At 38.8% G+C, this 21,455-nt stretch overlaps 1 protein-coding gene across 1 annotated transcript in view; it reads left to right on the forward strand.

The window, feature by feature from the left end:
* The window catches only part of MATN2 (matrilin 2), a 295,468-nt gene that overhangs the window by 254,518 nt on the left and 19,495 nt on the right, over nt 1-21,455 (forward strand). Inside the window, exon 14 of the mRNA XM_053715235.1 lies at nt 18,627-18,668. Coding sequence (XP_053571210.1) covers nt 18,627-18,668 — 42 coding nt within the window. The remainder of the gene's footprint in view (nt 1-18,626; nt 18,669-21,455) is intronic.

Below are 21,455 nucleotides of genomic sequence, written 5' to 3' on the forward strand. Positions count from 1 at the left end.
AATCCTTTCTAAGAAAAGCTTACTTGTGTTCAGGTAATCTTCTTAGACCTGCTATATCTTTAGCGGATGTTGCTGCAGCTTCATCTTTTGGTTAGAAGCTTTAGCGCAACAAGTAACAGATCATAATTCTCATAGCATTTTTATTCTTCAACATGCTAATAATTTTTTTTGTAATGCCATCTTTGATATCATTAGAGTTGATGTCAGGTATATGTCTCTAGCTATTTTAGCTAGAAGAGCTTTATGGCTTAAGACTTGGAATGCTGTTATGTCTTCTAAGTCTACTCTGCTTTCCCTTTCTTTCCAGGGTAATGATTGTTTTCATTCCTTTTGTCACAACAAGGAACAAAAACCTGATCCTTCATCCTCAGGAGCGGTATCAGTTTGGAAACCATCTCCAGTCTGGAATAAATCCAAGCCTTTTAGAAAATCAAAGCCAGCTCCTAAGTCCACATGAAGGTGCGGCCCTCATTCCAGCTCAGCTGGTAGGGGGCAGATTACGTTTTTTCTAAGAAATTTGGATCAATTCTGTTCACAATCTTTGGATTCAGAACATTGTTTCAGAAGGGTACAGAATTGGTTTCAAGATAAGGCCTCCTGCAAAGAGATTTTTTCTTTCCCGTGTCCCAGTAAACCCAGCGAAGGCTCAAGCATTTCTGAAATGTGTTTCGGATCTAGAGTTGACTGGAGTAATTTTGCCAGTTCCAGTTCTGGAACAGGGACTGGGGTTTTATTCAAATCTCTTCATTGTACCAAAGAAGGAAAATTCCTTCAGACCAGTTCTGGATCTAAAAATATTGAATCGTTATGTAAGGATACCAACATTCAAAATGGTAACTGTAAGGACTATTCTGCCTTTTGTTCAACAAGGGCATTATATGTCTACTATAGATTTACAGGATGCATATCTGCATATTCCGATTCATCCAGATCACTATCAGTTTCTGAGATTCTCTTTCCTAGATAAGCATTACCAGTTTGTGGCTCTGCCGTTTGGCCTAGCTACAGCTCCAAGAATTTTTTACGAAGGTTCTCGGTGCCCTTCTGTCTGTAATCAGAGAACAGGGTATTGTGGTATTCCTTATTTGGACGATATCTTGGTACTTCTCCCACGAGGATGTGGATATCTCCTGTAAGTATGCACATGTAAGCACTCTTAGCCTAGACTATGAGGCGGTTTATCCAGACCGGGTAGAAAATAAAATATAACTTTTATTATGAATTGCTCTTAAAATAAGGGTAACACACAAATTAAAATCAACACTAGCACTATCATGCAATCAGACAATATATATTCACTCGATGGAGGGCTGTGATATACGTGGCCTATAGTGAATGAATATGGGCCCCCCCCAAAAAAAATTTTCTATAATTACTGAGCTATACTAGAAATGGTGGGTCCCAAAATGCTGAGTATGTTTAATCAATCATAACATACACATTCTGTAAGAATATAGGGATACCCTGTTAATCTTAGTATATGTAATGTGAGCCAGGAATTCTTCCTCTTATCCCTGCATGCTTATAACAACTGGTAGCTGCTGTTCAATCTAGTTAAGACAAAACAGTTCACTCTTGTTGAATAATACGTGTGAATTCGTTAAAGAGCTGTATTGTTTGATTCTCTAGAGTTGCCTCTGTGTGACTGTATAGAGTCACTGTTTATAATATGAATAAACGTTAAGTTTGAAGGAGATTTGGTTCTAACGCAACTCTGGTATTATGTAATTTCTTTAACAGTTGTCAGTATAATTCTGTTTGTACAATATAATCTCTGTGTACCTCCAGTTCATATAAATATGAGGGTTGCCTGAGAACCTCAGTGCGCTACAAATACTGTTGTATTAGTGATACTTGTGACTCAAAATTACAATCTAATTTGTTTGGAGACAACACCTTCTCTATGATTCCTAAATAAATCACTATTAAAATTCTGATATATGTGCGCTACAGACATACAATTTAAATGCCAGTATCTTGGTTTGAGACAACAAAATCTCTGTGTTGCCTGTATCAATATAAATTGCATTTGGCTCTGTATGCGTTGCAGCCATATAACCCCCAGTTAGGAAGTGTCTTAATTCAAGGGAAACATTATCTCTGTGTTGCCACTGTGTATCAAAATTACATTTGTCTCTGTTTCTGCTATTCACAGAGCCTGCCACTAGTATCTCAGTTGATATCTTTAACACTTATAATTGCGCTTTATAAGCGCTTAAGTACCGCGAATATACTCTGGTCTCTGGCACTGTCAAAGAATAGATATATTGGTAAATATCTTTGTTGTTATACCATTAACTCTGGCTAAGTCTGGCACAACCCAGACTAATCAACAATTTAACTAAGTATAGCTATTAGGTCTTGGTGTCTAGATTAACATATAGTGCTAGGCAGTTAAAAGTAGAGCGCCCAAACGCTCACATAGACTCCTGACTAGTTTCGCCCTACCGGGCTTTGTCAAAGGCGGCGAGCCGCCGTTCGTTTGGGGGTATATACCGGTTAAACCGGAAGTCCCGCCTTCCTCCTTTTTTAGTTTGTTTAGCGATTGGACAAAATCTGTAGATTGACAGCTTGTGTTCCAATCTGATGATACTATTGGTGGTTTATGTATAATGCTGGGGTTCAGCTCGCTAAACCCCAGCATTATACATAAACCACCAATAGTATCATCAGATTGGAACACAAGCTGTCAATCTACAGATTTTGTCCAATCGCTAAACAAACTAAAAAAGGAGGAAGGCGGGACTTCCGGTTTAACCGGTATATACCCCCAAACGAACGTCGGCTCGCCGCCTTTGACAAAGCCCGGTAGGGCGAAACTAGTCAGGAGTCTATGTGAGCGTTTGGGCGCTCTACTTTTAACTGCCTAGCACTATATGTTAATCTAGACACCAAGACCTAATAGCTATACTTAGTTAAATTGTTGATTAGTCTGGGTTGTGCCAGACTTAGCCAGAGTTAATGGTATAACAACAAAGATATTTACCAATATATCTATTCTTTGACAGTGCCAGAGACCAGAGTATATTCGCGGTACTTAAGCGCTTATAAAGCGCAATTATAAGTGTTAAAGATATCAACTGAGATACTAGTGGCAGGCTCTGTGAATAGCAGAAACAGAGACAAATGTTATTTTGATACACAGTGGCAACACAGAGATAATGTTTCCCTTGAATTAAGACACTTCCTAACTGGGGGTTATATGGCTGCAACGCATACAGAGCCAAATGCAATTTATATTGATACAGGCAACACAGAGATTTTGTTGTCTCAAACCAAGATACTGGCATTTAAATTGTATGTCTGTAGCGCACATATATCAGAATTTTAATAGTGATTTATTTAGGAATCATAGAGAAGGTGTTGTCTCCAAACAAATTAGATTGTAATTTTGAGTCACAAGTATCACTAATACAACAGTATTTGTAGCGCACTGAGGTTCTCAGGCAACCCTCATATTTATATGAACTGGAGGTACACAGAGATTATATTGTACAAACAGAATTATACTGACAACTGTTAAAGAAATTACATAATACCAGAGTTGCGTTAGAACCAAATCTCCTTCAAACTTAACGTTTATTCATATTATAAACAGTGACTCTATACAGTCACACAGAGGCAACTCTAGAGAATCAAACAATACAGCTCTTTAACGAATTCACACGTATTATTCAACAAGAGTGAACTGTTTTGTCTTAACTAGATTGAACAGCAGCTACCAGTTGTTATAAGCATGCAGGGATAAGAGGAAGAATTCCTGGCTCACATTACATATACTAAGATTAACAGGGTATCCCTATATTCTTACAGAATGTGTATGTTATGATTGATTAAACATACTCAGCATTTTGGGACCCACCATTTCTAGTATAGCTCAGTAATTATAGAAAAAATTTTTTTTTGGGGGGCCCATATTCATTCACTATAGGCCACGTATATCACAGCCCTCCATCGAGTGAATATATATTGTCTGATTGCATGATAGTGCTAGTGTTGATTTTAATTTGTGTGTTACCCTTATTTTAAGAGCAATTCATAATAAAAGTTATATTTTATTTTCTACCCGGTCTGGATAAACCGCCTCATAGTCTAGGCTAAGAGTGCTTACATGTGCATACTTACAGGAGATATCCACATCCTCGTGGAAGTCTTCTTAGTCTTTTGGAATATTATTGTTTATGCATCTAGCACCATTCCCTATATAATAAAAGTTTCATAAACTAATAAACATTAAGTTTGGAATAATAAATTACAGGGAAACAGCCCTAGTAGTGCCTTTGTTTGTGTGTTGTAACAAAGATATCTTGGTACTTGCTCAGTCTTCATATTTAGCAGAATCTCATTCGAATCGACTTGTGTTGTTTCTTCAACATCATGGTTGGAGGATCAATTTACCAAAAACAGAATTTATGCTTACCTGATAAATTACTTTCTCCAACGGTGTGTCCGGTCCACGGCGTCATCCTTACTTGTGGGATATTCTCTTCCCCAACAGGAAATGGCAAAGAGCCCAGCAAAGCTGGTCATATGATCCCTCCTAGGCTCCGCCTACCCCAGTCATTCGACCGACGTACAGGAGGAAATATGCATAGGAGAAACCATATGATACCGTGGTGACTGTAGTTAGAGAAAATAATTCATCAGACCTGATTAAAAAAACCAGGGCGGGCCGTGGACCGGACACACCGTTGGAGAAAGTAATTTATCAGGTAAGCATAAATTCTGTTTTCTCCAACATAGGTGTGTCCGGTCCACGGCGTCATCCTTACTTGTGGGAACCAATACCAAAGCTTTAGGACACGGATGAAGGGAGGGAGCAAATCAGGTCACCTAAATGGAAGGCACCACGGCTTGCAAAACCTTTCTCCCAAAAATAGCCTCTGAAGAAGCAAAAGTATCAAATTTGTAAAATTTGGCAAAAGTGTGCAGTGAAGACCAAGTCGCTGCCTTACATATCTGGTCAACAGAAGCCTCGTTCTTGAAGGCCCATGTGGAAGCCACAGCCCTAGTGGAGTGAGCTGTGATTCTTTCAGGAGGCTGCCGTCCGGCAGTCTCATAAGCCAAACGGATAATGCTTTTAAGCCAAAAAGAAAGAGAGGTAGAAGTTGCTTTTTGACCTCTCCTTTTACCAGAATAATCAACAAACAAAGAAGAAGTTTGTCTGAAATCTTTAGTGGCCTCTAAATAGAATTTTAGAGCACGGACTACGTCCAAATTGTGTAACAAACGTTCCTTCTTTGAAACTGGATTCGGGCACAAAGAAGGTACAACTATCTCCTGGTTAATATTCTTGTTGGAAACAACTTTCGGAAGAAAACCAGGCTTAGTACGCAAAACCACCTTATCTGCATGGAACACCAGATAGGGCGGAGAACACTGCAGAGCAGATAACTCAGAAACTCTTCTAGCAGAAGAAATTGCAACCAAAAACAAAACTTTCAAAGATAATAACTTAATATCTACGGAATGTAAGGGTTCAAACGGAACCCCTTGAAGAACTGAAAGAACTAGATTAAGACTCCAGGGAGGAGTCAAAGGTCTGTAAACAGGCTTGATTCTAACCAGAGCCTGAACAAACGCTTGAACGTCTGGCACAGCTGCCAGCCTTTTGTGAAGTAAAACAGATAACGCAGAAATCTGTCCCTTCAGGGAACTTGCAGATAATCCCTTCTCCAAACCCTCTTGTAGAAAGGATAAAATCCTAGGAATTTTTATCTTGTTCCATGGGAATCCTTTAGATTCACACCAACAGATATATTTTTTCCATATCTTATGGTAAATTTTTCTAGTTACAGGCTTTCTAGCCTGAATCAGAGTATCTATTACAGAATCTGAAAACCCACGCTTTGATAAAATCAAGCGTTCAATCTCCAAACAGTCAGTTGGAGAGAAACCAGATTCGGATATTCGAATGGACCTTGAACAAGAAGGTCCTGTCTCAAAGGTAGCTTCCATGGTGGAGCCGATGACATATTCACCAGGTCTGCATACCAAGTCCTGCGTGGCCACGCAGGAGCTATCAAGATCACCGAAGCCCTCTCCTGGTTGATCCTGGCTACCAGCCTGGGAATGAGAGGAAACGGTGGGAAAACATAAGCTAGGTTGAAGGTCCAAGGTGCTACTAGTGCATCTACTAGAGTCGCCTTGGGATCCCTGGATCTGGACCCGTAACAAGGAACCTTGAAGTTCTGACGAGACGCCATCAGATCCATGTCTGGAATGCCCCATAATTGAGTTATTTGGGCAAAGATTTCCGGGTGGAGTTCCCACTCCCCCGGATGGAATGTCTGACGACTCAGAAAATCCGCTTCCCAATTTTCCACTCCTGGGATGTGGATTGCAGACAAGTGGCAGGAGTGATCCTCCGCCCATTGAATTATCTTGGTCACTTCCTCCATCGCCAGGGAACTCCTTGTTCCCCCCTGATGGTTGATATATGCAACTGTCGTCATGTTGTCTGATTGAAACCTTATGAATTTGGCCTTTGCTAGATGAGGCCAAGCTTTGAGAGCATTGAATATCGCTCTCAGTAAAGAGAGTGAATGTAGATCCTGCGCAGAAGACAGATGGGGGGAGGGGATTGGGAATACCTCTAGCTCTCCTCAACGGATACCCTAGTGTACCCGATGTAAACAGAAAACGGTAGGGGGTGGAGGTGAGCGCCAAAGTAGGCTGAGGAAGGGAAAGGGGGACAACTGTAGCCCACAATGTGGGTCCTCCTACTAGTAGTTATGGAGTGAATGTACAAAAGATATATGCTAAAATGGGTATACAAGTTAAAAATGTATATCAATATTTATTCCACACAATCGGTTAAAAATATCAGTGATCTTCTAAAACATACAGTCAAAAAGATATATTACACATTCATAAATAATCATGGATCCATGTTACAATAACGAAATGTAGAAAATGACATAAAATCTGAAAAAATAATAAAAATAAAAATAAAAGTAAAAATGACCTGGTGCACCTAAAAACGTCTGACAATGAATGACCTGATAGGCCAAGTGTCTTAGTATGGGTGGTACTCTATGGTACAATCCGGATATTGATGAATGTTCTTATGATTGTATTTATCCAAACAGATAATGGTGTGAAAAAAAAGAAAAGTGTCTATATTATATATCCGATTCAGAAAAATTCCAAAATAGTGTGTATCCTGTGATCCCAAATGTGAAGAAAATATAAGTAACTTTGCAAAAAATGTGGAAATCCTCAAATTGGTGAAACAAAAAGAAATTAGTCTTTCAAAAGTTAATCAATAAGTGTCCAAAATGATATAGTGGATTCTGTGCAGTGAAGTTGTCTCCCAGTTGGATACAATAAAACAAAATAAAACTGTGCAAAAACCTGATCAATTGGTTTGAGACAGAAGTTTAAACTTAATAGGAGTGAGTGGTAAGTAATTACAAAGTTTTTCCAGCAGCCGAAAAGTGACAGCTTCGGTACACGCTGCTTTGTGTATGACCGCGATGAGGGGAACAGCTGAGAGGGCAGGTCCAATACCCGACAGGAAGGAAACTCAGTTACGAGACAAGCGACTGCGCTATGGAAGGACGAAGAACAGAATGAAGAACTTGACAAGAGCTTAGAAGTTTTGATTTTCTGACCTCTGTCAGAAAAATCCTCATTTCTAAGGAGTCTATTATTGTTCCCAAGAAGGGAACTCTTGTTGACGGGGAAAGAGAACTTTTTTCTATGTTCACTTTCCATCCGTGAGATCTGAGAAAGGCTAGGCCGATGTCCGTATGAGCCTTTGCTTTTGACAGAGACGACGCTTGAATCAGGATGTCGTCCAAGTACGGTACTACTGCAATGCCCCTTGGTCTTAGAACCGCTAGAAGGGACCCTAGTACCTTTGTGAAAATTCTCGGAGCAGTGGCTAATCCGAATGGAAGTGCCACAAACTGGTAATGCTTGTCCAGAAAAGCGAACCTTAGGAACTGATGATGTTCCTTGTGGATAGGAATATGGAGGTACGCATCCTTTAAATCCACCGTGGTCATAAATTCACCTTCCTGGATGGTAGGAAGGATCGTTCGAATGGTTTCCATTTTGAACGATGGAACCCTGAGAAATTTGTTTAGGATCTTGAGATCTAGAATTGGTCTGAATGTTCCCTCTTTTTTGGGAACTATGAACAGGTTGGAGTAAAACCCCATCCCTTGTTCTCTTATTGGAACTGGATGAATTACTCCCATCTTTAACAGGTCTTCTACACAATGTAAGAATGCCTGTCTTTTTATTTGGTTTGAAGATAATTGAGACCTGTGGAACCTTCCCCTTGGGGGTAGTTCCTTGAATTCCAGGAGATAATCTTGAGAAACTATTTCTAGTGCCCAAGGATCCTGAACATCTCTTGCCCAGGCCTGAGCAAAGAGAGAAAGTCTGCCCCCCACCAGATCCGGTCCCGGATCGGGGGCCATCCCTTCATGCTGTTTTGGTAGCAGTGGCAGGCTTCTTGGCCTGCTTACCCTTGTTCCAGCCTTGCATCGGTCTCCAGGCTGGTTTGGGTTGAGAAGTATTACCCTCTTGCTTAGAGGATGTAGAAGTAGAGGCTGGTCCGTTTCTGCGAAAGGGACGAAAATTAGGCTTATTTATAGCCTTAAAAGACCTATCCTGAGGAAGGGCGTGGCCCTTTCCTCCGGTGATGTCTGAAATAATCTCTTTCAAATCAGGACCAAACAGTGTTTTGCCCTTGAAAGGGATGTTAAGCAATTTTGTCTTGGAAGACACATCCGCTGACCAAGACTTTAGCCAGAGCGCTCTGCGCGCCACGATAGCAAACCCTGAATTTTTCGCCGCTAATCTCGCTAATTGCAAAGCGGCATCTAGAATAAAAGAGTTAGCCAATTTAAGTGCATGAACTCTGTCCATAACCTCCTCATACGAAGATTCTTTATTGAGCGACTTTTCTAGTTCTTCGAACCAGAAACACGCTGCCATAGTGACAGGAACAATGCATGAAATTGGTTGAAGAAGGTAACCTTGCTGAACAAACATTCTTTTAAGCAAACCCTCTAATTTTTTATCCATAGGATCTTTAAAAGCACAACTATCTTCTATGGGAATAGTAGTGCGTTTGTTTAGAGTAGAGACCGCCCCCTCGACCTTAGGGACTGTCTGCCATAAGTCCTTTCTGGGGTCGACTATAGGAAATAATTTCTTAAATATAGGGGTAGGAACAAAAGGTATGCCGGGCCTTTCCCATTCCTTGTTTACTATGTCCGCCACCCGCTTGGGTATAGGAAAAACATTGGGGGGCACCGGAACCTCTAGGAACTTGTCCATCTTACATAATTTCTCTGGAATGACCAAATTGTCACAATCATCCAGAGTAGATAATACCTCCTTAAGCAGTGCGCGGAGATGTTCTAATTTAAATTTAAATGTTACAACATCAGGTTCAGCTTGTTGAGAAATTTTTCCTGAATCTGAAATTTCTCCCTCAGACAAAACCTCCCTCCTGGCCCCTTCAGATTGGTGTGAGGGTATGTCAGAAACGTTATCATCAGCGTCCTCTTGCTCTTCAGTGTTTAAAACAGAGCAATCGCGCTTTCTTTGATAAGTAGGCATTTTAGATAAAATATTTGCAATAGAATTATCCATAACAGCCATTAATTGTTGCATAGTAATAAGTATTGGCGCACTAGATGTACTAGGGGCCTCTTGTGTGGGCAAAACTGGTGTAGACACAGAAGGGGGTGATGCAGTACCATGCTTACTCCCCTCATCTGAAGAATCATCTTGGGCACTATTATTATCTGTGGCATCATTGTCCCTACTTTGTTTGGACACCATATCACAATTATCACATATATTTAAATGGGGAGACACATTGGCTTTCATACATATAGAACATCGTTTATCTGATGGTTCAGACATGTTAAACAGGCTTAAACTTGTCAACAAAGCACAAAAAACGTTTTAAAATAAAACCGTTACTGTCACTTTAAATTTTAAACAGAACACACTTTATTACTGAATATGCGAAAAAGTATGAAGCAATTGTTCAAAATTCACCAAAATTTCACCACAGTGTCTTAAAGCCTTAAAAGTATTGCACATTAAATTTGAAAGCTTTAACCCTTAAAATAACGGAACCGGAGCCGTTTTTACATTTAAACCCTATACAGTCCCAGGAATCTGCTTTGCTGAGACCCAACCAAGCCCAGAGGGGAATACGATACCAAATGACGCCTTCTATAAGCTTTTTCAGTGGATCTTAGCTCCTCACACATGCATCTGCATGCCTTGCCTTCCAAAAACAACTGCGCATTAGTGGCGCGAAAATGAGGCTCTGCCTATGACTAGAGAAGGCCCCCATCTGAAAAAGGTGTCCATACAGTGCCTGCCGTTTTTTAACAACAATCCCCAAGATTATAATAACTATAAAGAGCTATAATCTGTCAAATATGCTTAGCAAAGTAATCGTTTTAGCCCAGAAAAATGTCTACCAGTTTTTTAAGCCCTTATAAAGCCTTTATTCTTTTACTTAATCTAAGAAAATGGCTTACCGGTCCCCATAGGGAAAATGACAGCCTTCCAGCATTACCAAGTCGTGTTAGAAATGTGGCCAGTCATACCTCAGGCAGAAAAGTCTGCCAACTGCTTCCCCCAACTGAAGTTACTTCATCTCAACAGTCCTGTGTGGAAACAGCAATCGATTTTAGTAACGTTTGCTAAAATCATCTTCCTCTTACAAACAGAAATCTTCTTCTCTTTTCTGTTTCAGAGTAAATAGTACATACCAGCACTATTTTAAAATAACAAACACTTGATTGAAGAATAAAAACTACATTTAAACACCAAAAAACTCTTAGCCATCTCCGTGGAGATGTTGCCTGTGCAACGGCAAAGAGAATGACTGGGGTAGGCGGAGCCTAGGAGGGATCATATGACCAGCTTTGCTGGGCTCTTTGCCATTTCCTGTTGGGGAAGAGAATATCCCACAAGTAAGGATGACGCCGTGGACCGGACACACCTATGTTGGAGAAAAGTTCATTGATTCCTCAGACTTAGGTAACCTTTTTAGGTTTTCAGATAGATTCAGTATCCATGACTCTATCTTTGATAGACATGAGACATCTAAAGTTGATATCAGCTTGTCGAAACCTTCAGTCACAATCTTTCCCTTCGGTAGCCTTATGCATGGAAATTCTAGGTCTTATGACTGCGGCATCGGACGCGATCCCCTTTGCTCGCTTTCACATGCGGCCTCTTCAGCTCTGTATGCTGAACCAGTGGTGCAGGGATTACACAAAGATATCTCAATTAATATCTTTAAAACCGATTGTACAACACTCTCTGACGTGGTGGACAGATCACCATGGTTTAGTTCATGGGGCTTCTTTTGTTCTTCCGACCTGGACTGTAATTTCAACAGATGCAAGTCTTACAGGTTGGGGAGCTGTGTGGGGGTCTCTGACAGCACAAGGGGTTTGGGAATCTCAGGAGGTGAGATTACGATCAATATTTTGAAACTCCGTGCAATTTTCAGAGCTCTTCAGTCTTGGCCTCTTCTGAAGAGAGAATCGTTAATTTGTTTTCAGACAGACAATGTCACAACTGTGGCATACATCAATCATCAAGGAGGGACTCACAGTCCTCTGGCTATGAAAGAAGTATCTCGAATTCTGGTTTGGGCGGAATCCAGCTCCTGTCTAATGTCTGCGGTTCATATTCCAGGAATAGACAATTGGGAAGCGGATTATCTCAGTCGCCAAACGTTGCATCCGGGCGAATGGTCTCTTCACCCAGAGGTATTTCTTCAGATTGTTCAAATGTGAGAACTTCCAGAAATAGATCTGATGGCTTCTCATCTAAACAAGAAACTTCCCAGGTATCTGTCCAGATCCCGGGATCCTCAGGCGGAGGCAGTGGATGCATTATCACTTCCTTGGAAGTATCTTCCTGCCTATATCTTTCCGCCTCTAGTTCTTCTTCCAAGAGTAATCTCCAAGATTCTGAAGGAATGCTTGTTTGTTCTGTTGGTAGCTTCAGCATGGCCTCACAGGTTTTGGTATGCGGATCTTGCCCGGATGGCCTCTTGCCAACCGTGGACTCTTCCGTTAAGACCAGACCTTCTGTCGCAAGGTCCTTTTTTCCATCAGGATCTCAAATCCTTAAATTTAAAGGTATGGAGATTGAACGCTTGATTCTTGGTCAAAGAGGTTTCTCTGACTCTGTGATTAATACTATGTTACAGGCTCGTAAATCTGTATCTAAAGAGATATATTATAGAGTCTGGAAGACTTATATTTCTTGGTGTCTTTCTCATCATTTTTTCCTGGCATTCTTTTAGAATTCCGAGAATTTTACAGTTTCTTCAGGATGGTTTAGATAAAGGTTTGTCCGCAAGTTCCTTGACAGGTCAAATCTCTGCTCTTTCTGTTCTTTTTCACAGAAAGATTGCTAATCTTCCTGATATTCATTGTTTTGTACAAGCCTTGGTTCGTATTAAACCTGTCATTAAGTCAATTTCTCCTCCTTGGAGTTTGAATTTGGTTCTGGGGGCTCTTCAAGCTCCTCCGTTTGAACCTATGCATTCATTGGACATTAAATTACTTTCTTGGAAAGTTTTGTTCCTTTTGGCCGTCTCTTCTGCCAGAAGAGTCTCTGAATTGTCTGCTCTTTCTTGTGAGTCTCCTTTTCTGATTTTTCATCAGGATAAGGCAGTGTTGCAAACTTCTTTTGAATTTTTACCTAAGGTTGTGAATTCCAACAACATTAGTAGAGAAATTGTAGTTCCTTCATTATGCCCTAATCCTAAGAATTCTAAGGAGAAATCATTGCATTCTTTGGATGTTGTTAGAGCTTTGAAATATTATGTTGAAGCTACTAAGACTTTCCGAAAGTCTTCTAGTCTATTTGTCATCTTTTCCGGTTCTAGAAAAGGCCAGAAAGCTTCTGCCATTTCTTTGGCATCTTGGTTGAAATCTTTAATTCATCATGCCTATGTTGAGTCGGGTATAACTCAGCCTCAGAGGATTACAGCTCATTCTACTAGGTCAGTTTCTACTGCCTGGGCGTTTAGGAATGAAGCTTCGGTTGATCAAATTTGCAAAGCAGCAACTTGGTCTTCTTTGCATACTTTTACTAAATTCTACCATTTTGATGTGTTTTCTTCTTCTGAAGCAGTTTTTGGTAGAAAAGTACTTCAGGCAGCTGTTTCAGTTTGAATCTTCTGCTTATGTTTTCATTTAAACTTTATTTTGGGTGTGGATTATTTTCAGCAGGAATTGGCTGTCTTTATTTTATCCCTCCCTCTCTAGTGACTCTTGCGTGGAAAGATCCACATCTTGGGTAGTCATTATCCCATACGTCACTAGCTCATGGACTCTTGCTGATTACATGAAAGAAAACATAATTTATGTAAGAACTTACCTGATAAATTAATTTCTTTCATATTAGCAAGAGTCCATGAGGCCCACCCTTTTTTGTGGTGGTTATGATTTTTTTGTATAAAGCACAATTATTCCAATTCCTTATTTTTTATGCTTTCGCACTTTTTTCTTATCACCCCACTTCTTGGCTATTCGTTAAACTGATTTGTGGGTGTGGTGAGGGGTGTATTTATAGGCATATTGAGGTTTGGGAAACTTTGCCCCTCCTGGTAGGAATGTATATCCCATACGTCACTAGCTCATGCTAATATGAAAGAAATGAATTTATCAGGTAAGTTCTTACATAAATTATGTTTTTTTATAAAATTACAATTTTTGGTGAACAATTTTGTTACAATTTTTGATGCACCTTAACAATACAATGTATTTTTGTGTAAATGGTTCAATTATTTGTTTTGTGTGAAATTTTAATTACACATTTTATTGTGCATTTTATTGTGCACTTTTGCAAAGGATGCATCTCATTCCCATACGAAAATGCAGTACACTCCCCTTTAGTGAGAAACCCTGTTTTTTGGGTAAAAAGTGGCTTTAGATCATTCCACCAGGGAAATACAAGTACTGGCGAGCATTCTTTAATAATCTTGTCAGCCCAGAGACCTTTAGATCATCGGGCCCTATGTGTTTAACCCCCACAACGGCATTGAACACATAGTTAAAAGAACACTCGGGACCCGTACTGCACTGCTGGTTCTAATTGGAAACTTCCGATTATCCAAACTGCAACAGTTCTCTGCAGGTCCAAGTGGTCGCTAGTACTAAAATGGCAGATTAGAGCATGTAATTGAATCACTATAATTGCCTTTTAAATTATCCTTCTGTAACACATCCACCCCTACATAAAAACCTACCAGAACTCTGCAGCAAAGGCTTCCCCTAAATAACCAACTCCCTTTACCTTCAGGAAACCCTCATTCTTGATTGACTGATTACCTAACTAATCAGAGGAATTGTCTCAGTTCCATAAATAGAGATGTTGTCACTAAGGGGGACTAGTGTATGGAACCCTCTAGCAGGTTTTTCAGAAGAGGCTTTGATTTGATTACATTCAGGCAATACAAATAATGTCCAGTTAGAGTGATTAGAGTGATGGTAAATTATGAAGAATCGGATAACCCCATAGCATTCTTAAATGTATTATAAGGTGGATCCCTAACTTTTTTTTAATTTCCAAACTATAATTAATAAACGTATCTTTTTCTTACCGCATTACGGATGTTTACTCCTCCCCCTCTCTTCTTCCTGCTTACTTGGCTGTGTCATGTAAAGAGCGGTCCCACCCACTCCCTATGTAATTTTCCGAGCTTGGTGTCTTCAAGAATAGCTTTGCGCATGCGCTAAATATTTTGTCTGCTGCAATGTACACGATGTATTCATATACATTGTATACGTGCGCTGCTGCTATCGGATTGTGCCTCTGTGATATTTTGTTTTCGGCACTATTCCTCTAAGCGGGCACATGGTGCCACTATATGAAGAGTAGACTCTGAAGCGGGATAAAATAATTAGCGCACGCGCTATCCGAGTAAGGTACGTGTGTGCTCCTTCGAAGGACGCCAGATGGCCCCAGTTATTATTGAAAGATCTACGAACGTAACTAAAAAAACTGGGTAAGAAAATAGACGGGCGAAGGAACGTTGAAAGTTGAATGTTATATTATATTTTTATAAACGCATATTAAACGCAGCTAATGAATGAAAGTGCCATTGATTTTGAAAGCTTGTTCACATACAGCGAAGCATATGCACACAGTTTGCCATCACTTTAATTCCAGCCTCTATGTGAGTAGTGGGAAAAACACACTTTTTAGAGATAAAGGTGGAAAAAATAAATAATACGTGGACATGAAGCCCACAATTTTTCTTTCATGGTTCAGACAAAGAATAAACGTGTTCGGTTTACTTTTATTATCTAATTTGCTTTGTTCTCATGTTACTCTTTGTTGAAGAGATATCTAGATAGGTAGTGTGCACATATCTGGAGCAATACATAACAGGAAAAAGTGCTGCCATCTCTTGCTAATGTAGAGCCTTCTTGCAAAACTTCTGCCATATAGTGCTGTAGGACACTTGCACAGTCCTGAGCTTCCCTGCTTTTCAACAAAGGATACCAAGAAAATTAAGCAAATTTGACAATAGAAGTAAATGCTCTATCTGAATAATGAAAGAAAAAAATGTTTTTTTTATGTCCCTTTATGGAGGAATTCAAAGTTTTAAGTTCTCTGTCCATTTAGTGGTAAAGGGATGATATAAAGATATGTAGAGTTTTAAAACCAGCATATTGGATCACTTTTAATACAAAACTTACAGTAAAAGGCTAAAAAAAAAAGTCAGTGCAGACGCAGCCAAAAGGATAGAAAAATGTAATAGTGTGTTTCTTCTGCCATCTAGTGGTCTCACTTAATATCACATAGGTATAAGAATATTGCTTTATTCTGTTAATTACTAAAAGGTACTTGTTCATGTGACAATACACTCAGCAGATATTAAGCCATCTACTTGGAGACAGAAACTTAAAACAAACTATTTAACAGGAACCTTCTGTGCCTTGTGCTTTCTTCCTCATTTTTTTTAAAGTTTCTGTTTCAGAAAGCTGCATTCCTTGGTACTCCGCACCCTTTCCTTTCACTACTTCATTGATTATTAGCTCATTTTAGGTTTTTTATTCATGTGAACTGCAAGGGTCTACCATGCCAGCTGCTCACAGGACTTTAGAAAAAAATAATAAACTTGTTTTATCAAATAAACCTCTTTCTCTTTGATGAATGTTAGCTCCTATCCATAAATGCATACTATGGTAGGCTTGAGAGCATGCGTGTGTTTTTAGCACTGTGTATAATAATGAAATTAAACACTAGTGGCACAAAGATGCTTCAGACATGTTCCTGAGGGATATCACTGGGTCTCAGTCATCATTAGATCTCATTCAGTCCTCTCTACCATGTTTTGTCCCTCCACAGCTGTGCAACTAAATCCTCTTTCTTCCCTCCACAGGACTTAGTTTAAAATCCAGAAAGGTTAAGGATGTTAAAACAATGTTTTAAAGATATTTACCCATTTAAAGAAAGGACGAAAACAATTAAACTACAAGTAAACTACCTACATGTATAAAATATAAAAAAATAATTAAAATACTAATTAGTTGAACAAAGCAGACTAGTAAATAAAAGATAAACCTTACAAAATGCTTCTTTTTTAAATTAAAGGACATTTGGGAATCATACAGCTAATCATACATACAGGGAGTGCAGAATTATTAGGCAAGTTGTATTTTTGAGGATTAATTTTATTATTGAACAACAACCATGTTCTCAATGAACCCAAAAAACTCATTAATATCAAAGCTGAATATTTTTGGAAGTAGTTTTTAGTTTGTTTTTAGTTTTAGCTATTTTAGGGGGATATCTTTGTGTGCAGGTGACTATTACTGTGCATAATTATTAGGCAACTTAACAAAAAACAAATATATACCCATTTCAATTATTTATTTTTACCAGTGAAACCAATATAACATCTCAACATTCACAAATATACATTTCTGACATTTAAAAACAAAACAAAAACAAATCAGTGACCAATATAGCCACCTTTCTTTGCAAGGACACTCAAAAGCCTGCCATCCATGGATTCTGTCAGTGTTTTGATCTGTTCACCATCAACATTGCGTGCAGCAGCAACCACAGCCTCCCAGACACTGTTCAGAGAGGTGTACTGTTTTCCCTCCTTGTAAATCTCACATTTAATGATGGACCACAGGTTCTCAATGGGGTTCAGATCAGGTGAACAAGGAGGCCATGTCATTAGATTTTCTTCTTTTATACCCTTTCTTGCCAGCCACGCTGTGGAGTACTTGGACGCGTGTGATGGAGGATTGTCCTGCATGAAAATCATGTTTTTCTTGAAGGATGCAGACTTCTTCCTGTACCACTGCTTGAAGAAGGTGTCTTCCAGAAACTGGCAGTAGGAATGGGAGTTGAGCTTGACTCCATCCTCAACCCGAAAAGGCCCCACAAGCTCATCTTTGATGATACCAGCCCAAACCAGTACTCCACCTCCACCTTGCTGGCGTCTGAGTCGGACTGGAGCTCTCTGCCCTTTACCAATCCAGCCACGGGCCCATCCATCTGGCCTATCAAGACTCACTCTCATTTCATCAGTCCATAAAACCTTAGAAAAATCAGTCTTGAGATATTTCTTGGCCCAGTCTTGACGTTTCAGCTTGTGTGTCTTGTTCAGTGGTGGTCGTCTTTCAGCCTTTCTTACCTTGGCCATGTCTCTGAGTATTGCACACCTTGTGCTTTTGGGCACTCCAGTGATGTTGCAGCTCTGAAATATGGCCAAACTGGTGGCAAGTGGCATCTTGGCAGCTGCACGCTTGACTTTTCTCAGTTCATGGGCAGTTTTTTGCGCCTTGGTTTTTCCACACGCTTCTTGCGACCCTGTTGACTATTTTGAATGAAACGCTTGATTGTTCGATGATCACGCTTCAGAAGCTTTGCAATTTTAAGAGTGCTGCATCCCTCTGCAAGATATCTCACTATTTTTTACTTTTCTGAGCCTGTCAAGTCCTTCTTTTGACCCATTTTGCCAAAGGAAAGGAAGTTGCCTAATAATTATGCACACCTGATATAGGGTGTTGATGTCATTAGACCACACCCCTTCTCATTACAGAGATGCACATCACCTAATATGCTTAATTGGTAGTAGGCTTTCAAGCCTATACAGCTTGGAGTAAGACAACATGCATAAAGAGGATGATGTGGTCAAAATACTCATTTGCCTAATAATTCTGCACTCCCTGTATAACCAATTTTTGAGTAAATATATCTGCTTTTACAACCCATGTAAAAATGTGATTTGTGACATCCACTGCCCCTCCTATGTAAGACACTTATATGTTCCTATTTCTAGATATAATCTCTGTGCCATTACTCTTTAAAGTCCATCTGCTGTTTATTTACAACTACCTAGATCTCCCTTGTTTAGTGGTCTTTAACTGTGCCTTCGTTTTACACATTTGTCTATGTACATCTATCTATCGCTCTATCTATCTCTTTATCTATCTCTCTATCTATCCACAAATATACTTAAATCTAAATTATATATATATATATATATATATATATATATATATATATATAATACAGTATATCCACATACAGTATATATATTTATATACCTAAATCTATTTATTTATTTGTATTATTTTTTAAAGGATGGAGTAGTTTGAAACAAACAGTTGATGTCATCCACCCAGGTATGTTATCAAGACATATAACGGGCAGGGGTTTTACCTTTTAGCATGAGTTACATCACAGTCAAAAGTGCAAAATATCTTTCATGGGAAGACTTATGGTTTATTAAAGAGATAGCCATTTAGGGCATTTATGAAATGTTTTCTACTTCTTTTTTTGTATTTATATATTATTTTAATTAAATGGACTGTCTACTCCAGAATTTTTGTGTACCCAACATGGTTACATAAATATAATTTTTACCTCTGTGATTACCTTGTATCTAAGCCTCTGCAAATTGCCCCCTTATCTCAGTGCTATTTACAGGCTTGCATTTTAGCCAATCAGTGCTGACTCATTCGTAACTCCACAAGAGTGAGAACAGTGTTATCTATATGACACACATTAACTAGCACTGTCTTGCTGTGGAAAGCTAATAAAATGCACTTAGATGAAGGGGGCCTGCAAGGGCTTAGAAACAGAGAGAGATTGAGGTCCTCGCTGAAGAAAAGGAGAGGAACCTGGAAGTCCCAGAGAGATGAGATGCTTTCCATAAAAAATAATGAAGCTCTCTGAGATACAAAATGTCACATGGGAGAACGAAGGTAACTGGAGGAATCCTGGGGCTGATTTAAAGGCTCCATTTGCAACAATTACAAATTAAACTGTGTTTTGACTACAATTTAACATGTTTGTTGTCTATATTTTAGTATATATTACTGTTCTCGTAGTTAAAATAATTATATTGTGAATTTTGAGCAAACCCCCTGCACACAGCTGGGAAAACAAATCAGTTTGAAAAGCTTGTTTAAAATGCTTTCAAAATGTCACAAGACTTGTAAAAGAGCTTCAGACATACCCTGGAAACTCCCCTGTTCAACCCAGGGGACTGTCCTGTCCCTCTCACTTTTTGAAGCTGTAAGTTTTAGTTTGTAATGCAGCAAATTCAATGAGCAGTGTAATTTGTAAAAGCTACACAGAAATATACAAAACTTTATCTTTATTTGTTAAAGTAACACAGAAACTTTCAAAACATAATCAGAATTTGTAAAATCTCTGCAAGAGCTAAATCTAAATGTGTTAAAATATAAATGAAAAAGTGCAAAGCTTAAAGGGACATGAAACCCAAACATTTTCTTTCATGATAGATAGAGAATACAATTTTAAACAGCTTTCCTTTACTTATATTGTTTAATTTGCTACCTTCTCTTGTTATCCTTTGCTGAAAGGTTTATCTAGGCAAGCTCAGGAGCAGCAAAGAACCTAGGTTTTAGCTGCTGATTGGTGGCTGCATATATATATATATATACAGTATATATATATATATATATATATATACAGTATATATATATATATATATATATATATATATATACTGATTGTCATTAGCTCACCCATGTTTTCAGTTAGAAACCAGTAGTACATTGCTGCTCCTTCAACAAATGATACCAAGAAAATAAAAAAACAGGTAAGAGAAGTAAATTAGAACGTTTTTAAAATTGCATTATCTATCTGAATCATAAAAGAAAATTTTTGGGTTTCATGTCCCTTTAATACTGAAAGGACCCAATCTAAAGTATTAAGTAATCTAAAATACAAAGCACAAAGTGTAAGTGTAACAAAACGCTCATATCATGCAGTGCTGTGTTGCACTGGGCTTGTCTCTCTTTCATATATAGAAATCAGAGAGAGATCTCCCAGTGCTGGATAGTTCCGCCCTTTTTCTTTTGAATATTCAGTGAGTTCAGCCCTGGGGAAATCTGAACTGCAATTTCTCTCCAAGCTGGAGAACCTTTGAATATCAGGACTCTAGAGTTTTAAAGGTTGTAAAGTATATTTATTTAACAATGTTGGTTGTGCAATGCTTGGGAATGGGTAAAAAATGCGTATTCTATCTTTTTAAGTAGACTATCCATTTAATGCATTTCCGGTAGTCTGAGATAAAAGAAACTGGATTACTTTTCAGTTCACTAAGAAGATATTGGCTTTTTGTGTTGCATCAACTGAGTTTCTGCTTTAGTGCAAACCCCTTGTTGCCATAGCGACACAATACAAATAACAAAACATGCAATGCAGCTTGGAAGATATTAGTGACCTAATGTACCATATTGTGCACTGAAGCCTCTGCTGGTGATAGCAAAGAGTTAGTAATATCAGTGGCGGCTGGTGAATTTTTAAGATGGTGGTGCACAAAACCACGCCCCTTTGATAAAGCCCCACCCATTTGAACCAAAGTAGACACAAATTCTAAACTCTATAATTATATATATATATATATATATATATATATACACACACACACACACACACCTACACACACTAAACAAAAATGCACAAAAAAACATAGCAATAGTTCCCTTTTCAGACTCAAGTAAAGGGATGGTCTAGTCAAAATTAAACTTTCATGATTCAGATAGGGCTTTTATCATCAAATTTGCTTTCTGGTTACTAAAAAAAACTAGCAAAACCTATGCCCCTGCACATAAACTTTCTATACATTAATCAAGTATTACAGAACTAGATAAGTATCCTTATATTGCTAAATAATAAATAGTAAAGGAGCAAATTAGTCACATACACACATAAACACCAATGGGTAAAACAGAAACACTAACCCCTGTAGTCAGAGACAATAGTGAAGCATCATGTCACACTCACATGATATCAGTGCAGGCAGTGGCAGGTCAATGTTTTTTGTGTGGTGACCCTTATCCAGTAGTCCCTTGTCAATACCTCTCACCAACAGACAAACTCAATCTTTTTATAATAAAATAAAACACAAAACAAAATTGTGAGAAAAGACTACAGTA

This window comes from Bombina bombina, chromosome 5 (assembly GCF_027579735.1).
Source record: "Bombina bombina isolate aBomBom1 chromosome 5, aBomBom1.pri, whole genome shotgun sequence".
Taxonomy (NCBI): domain Eukaryota; kingdom Metazoa; phylum Chordata; class Amphibia; order Anura; family Bombinatoridae; genus Bombina; species Bombina bombina.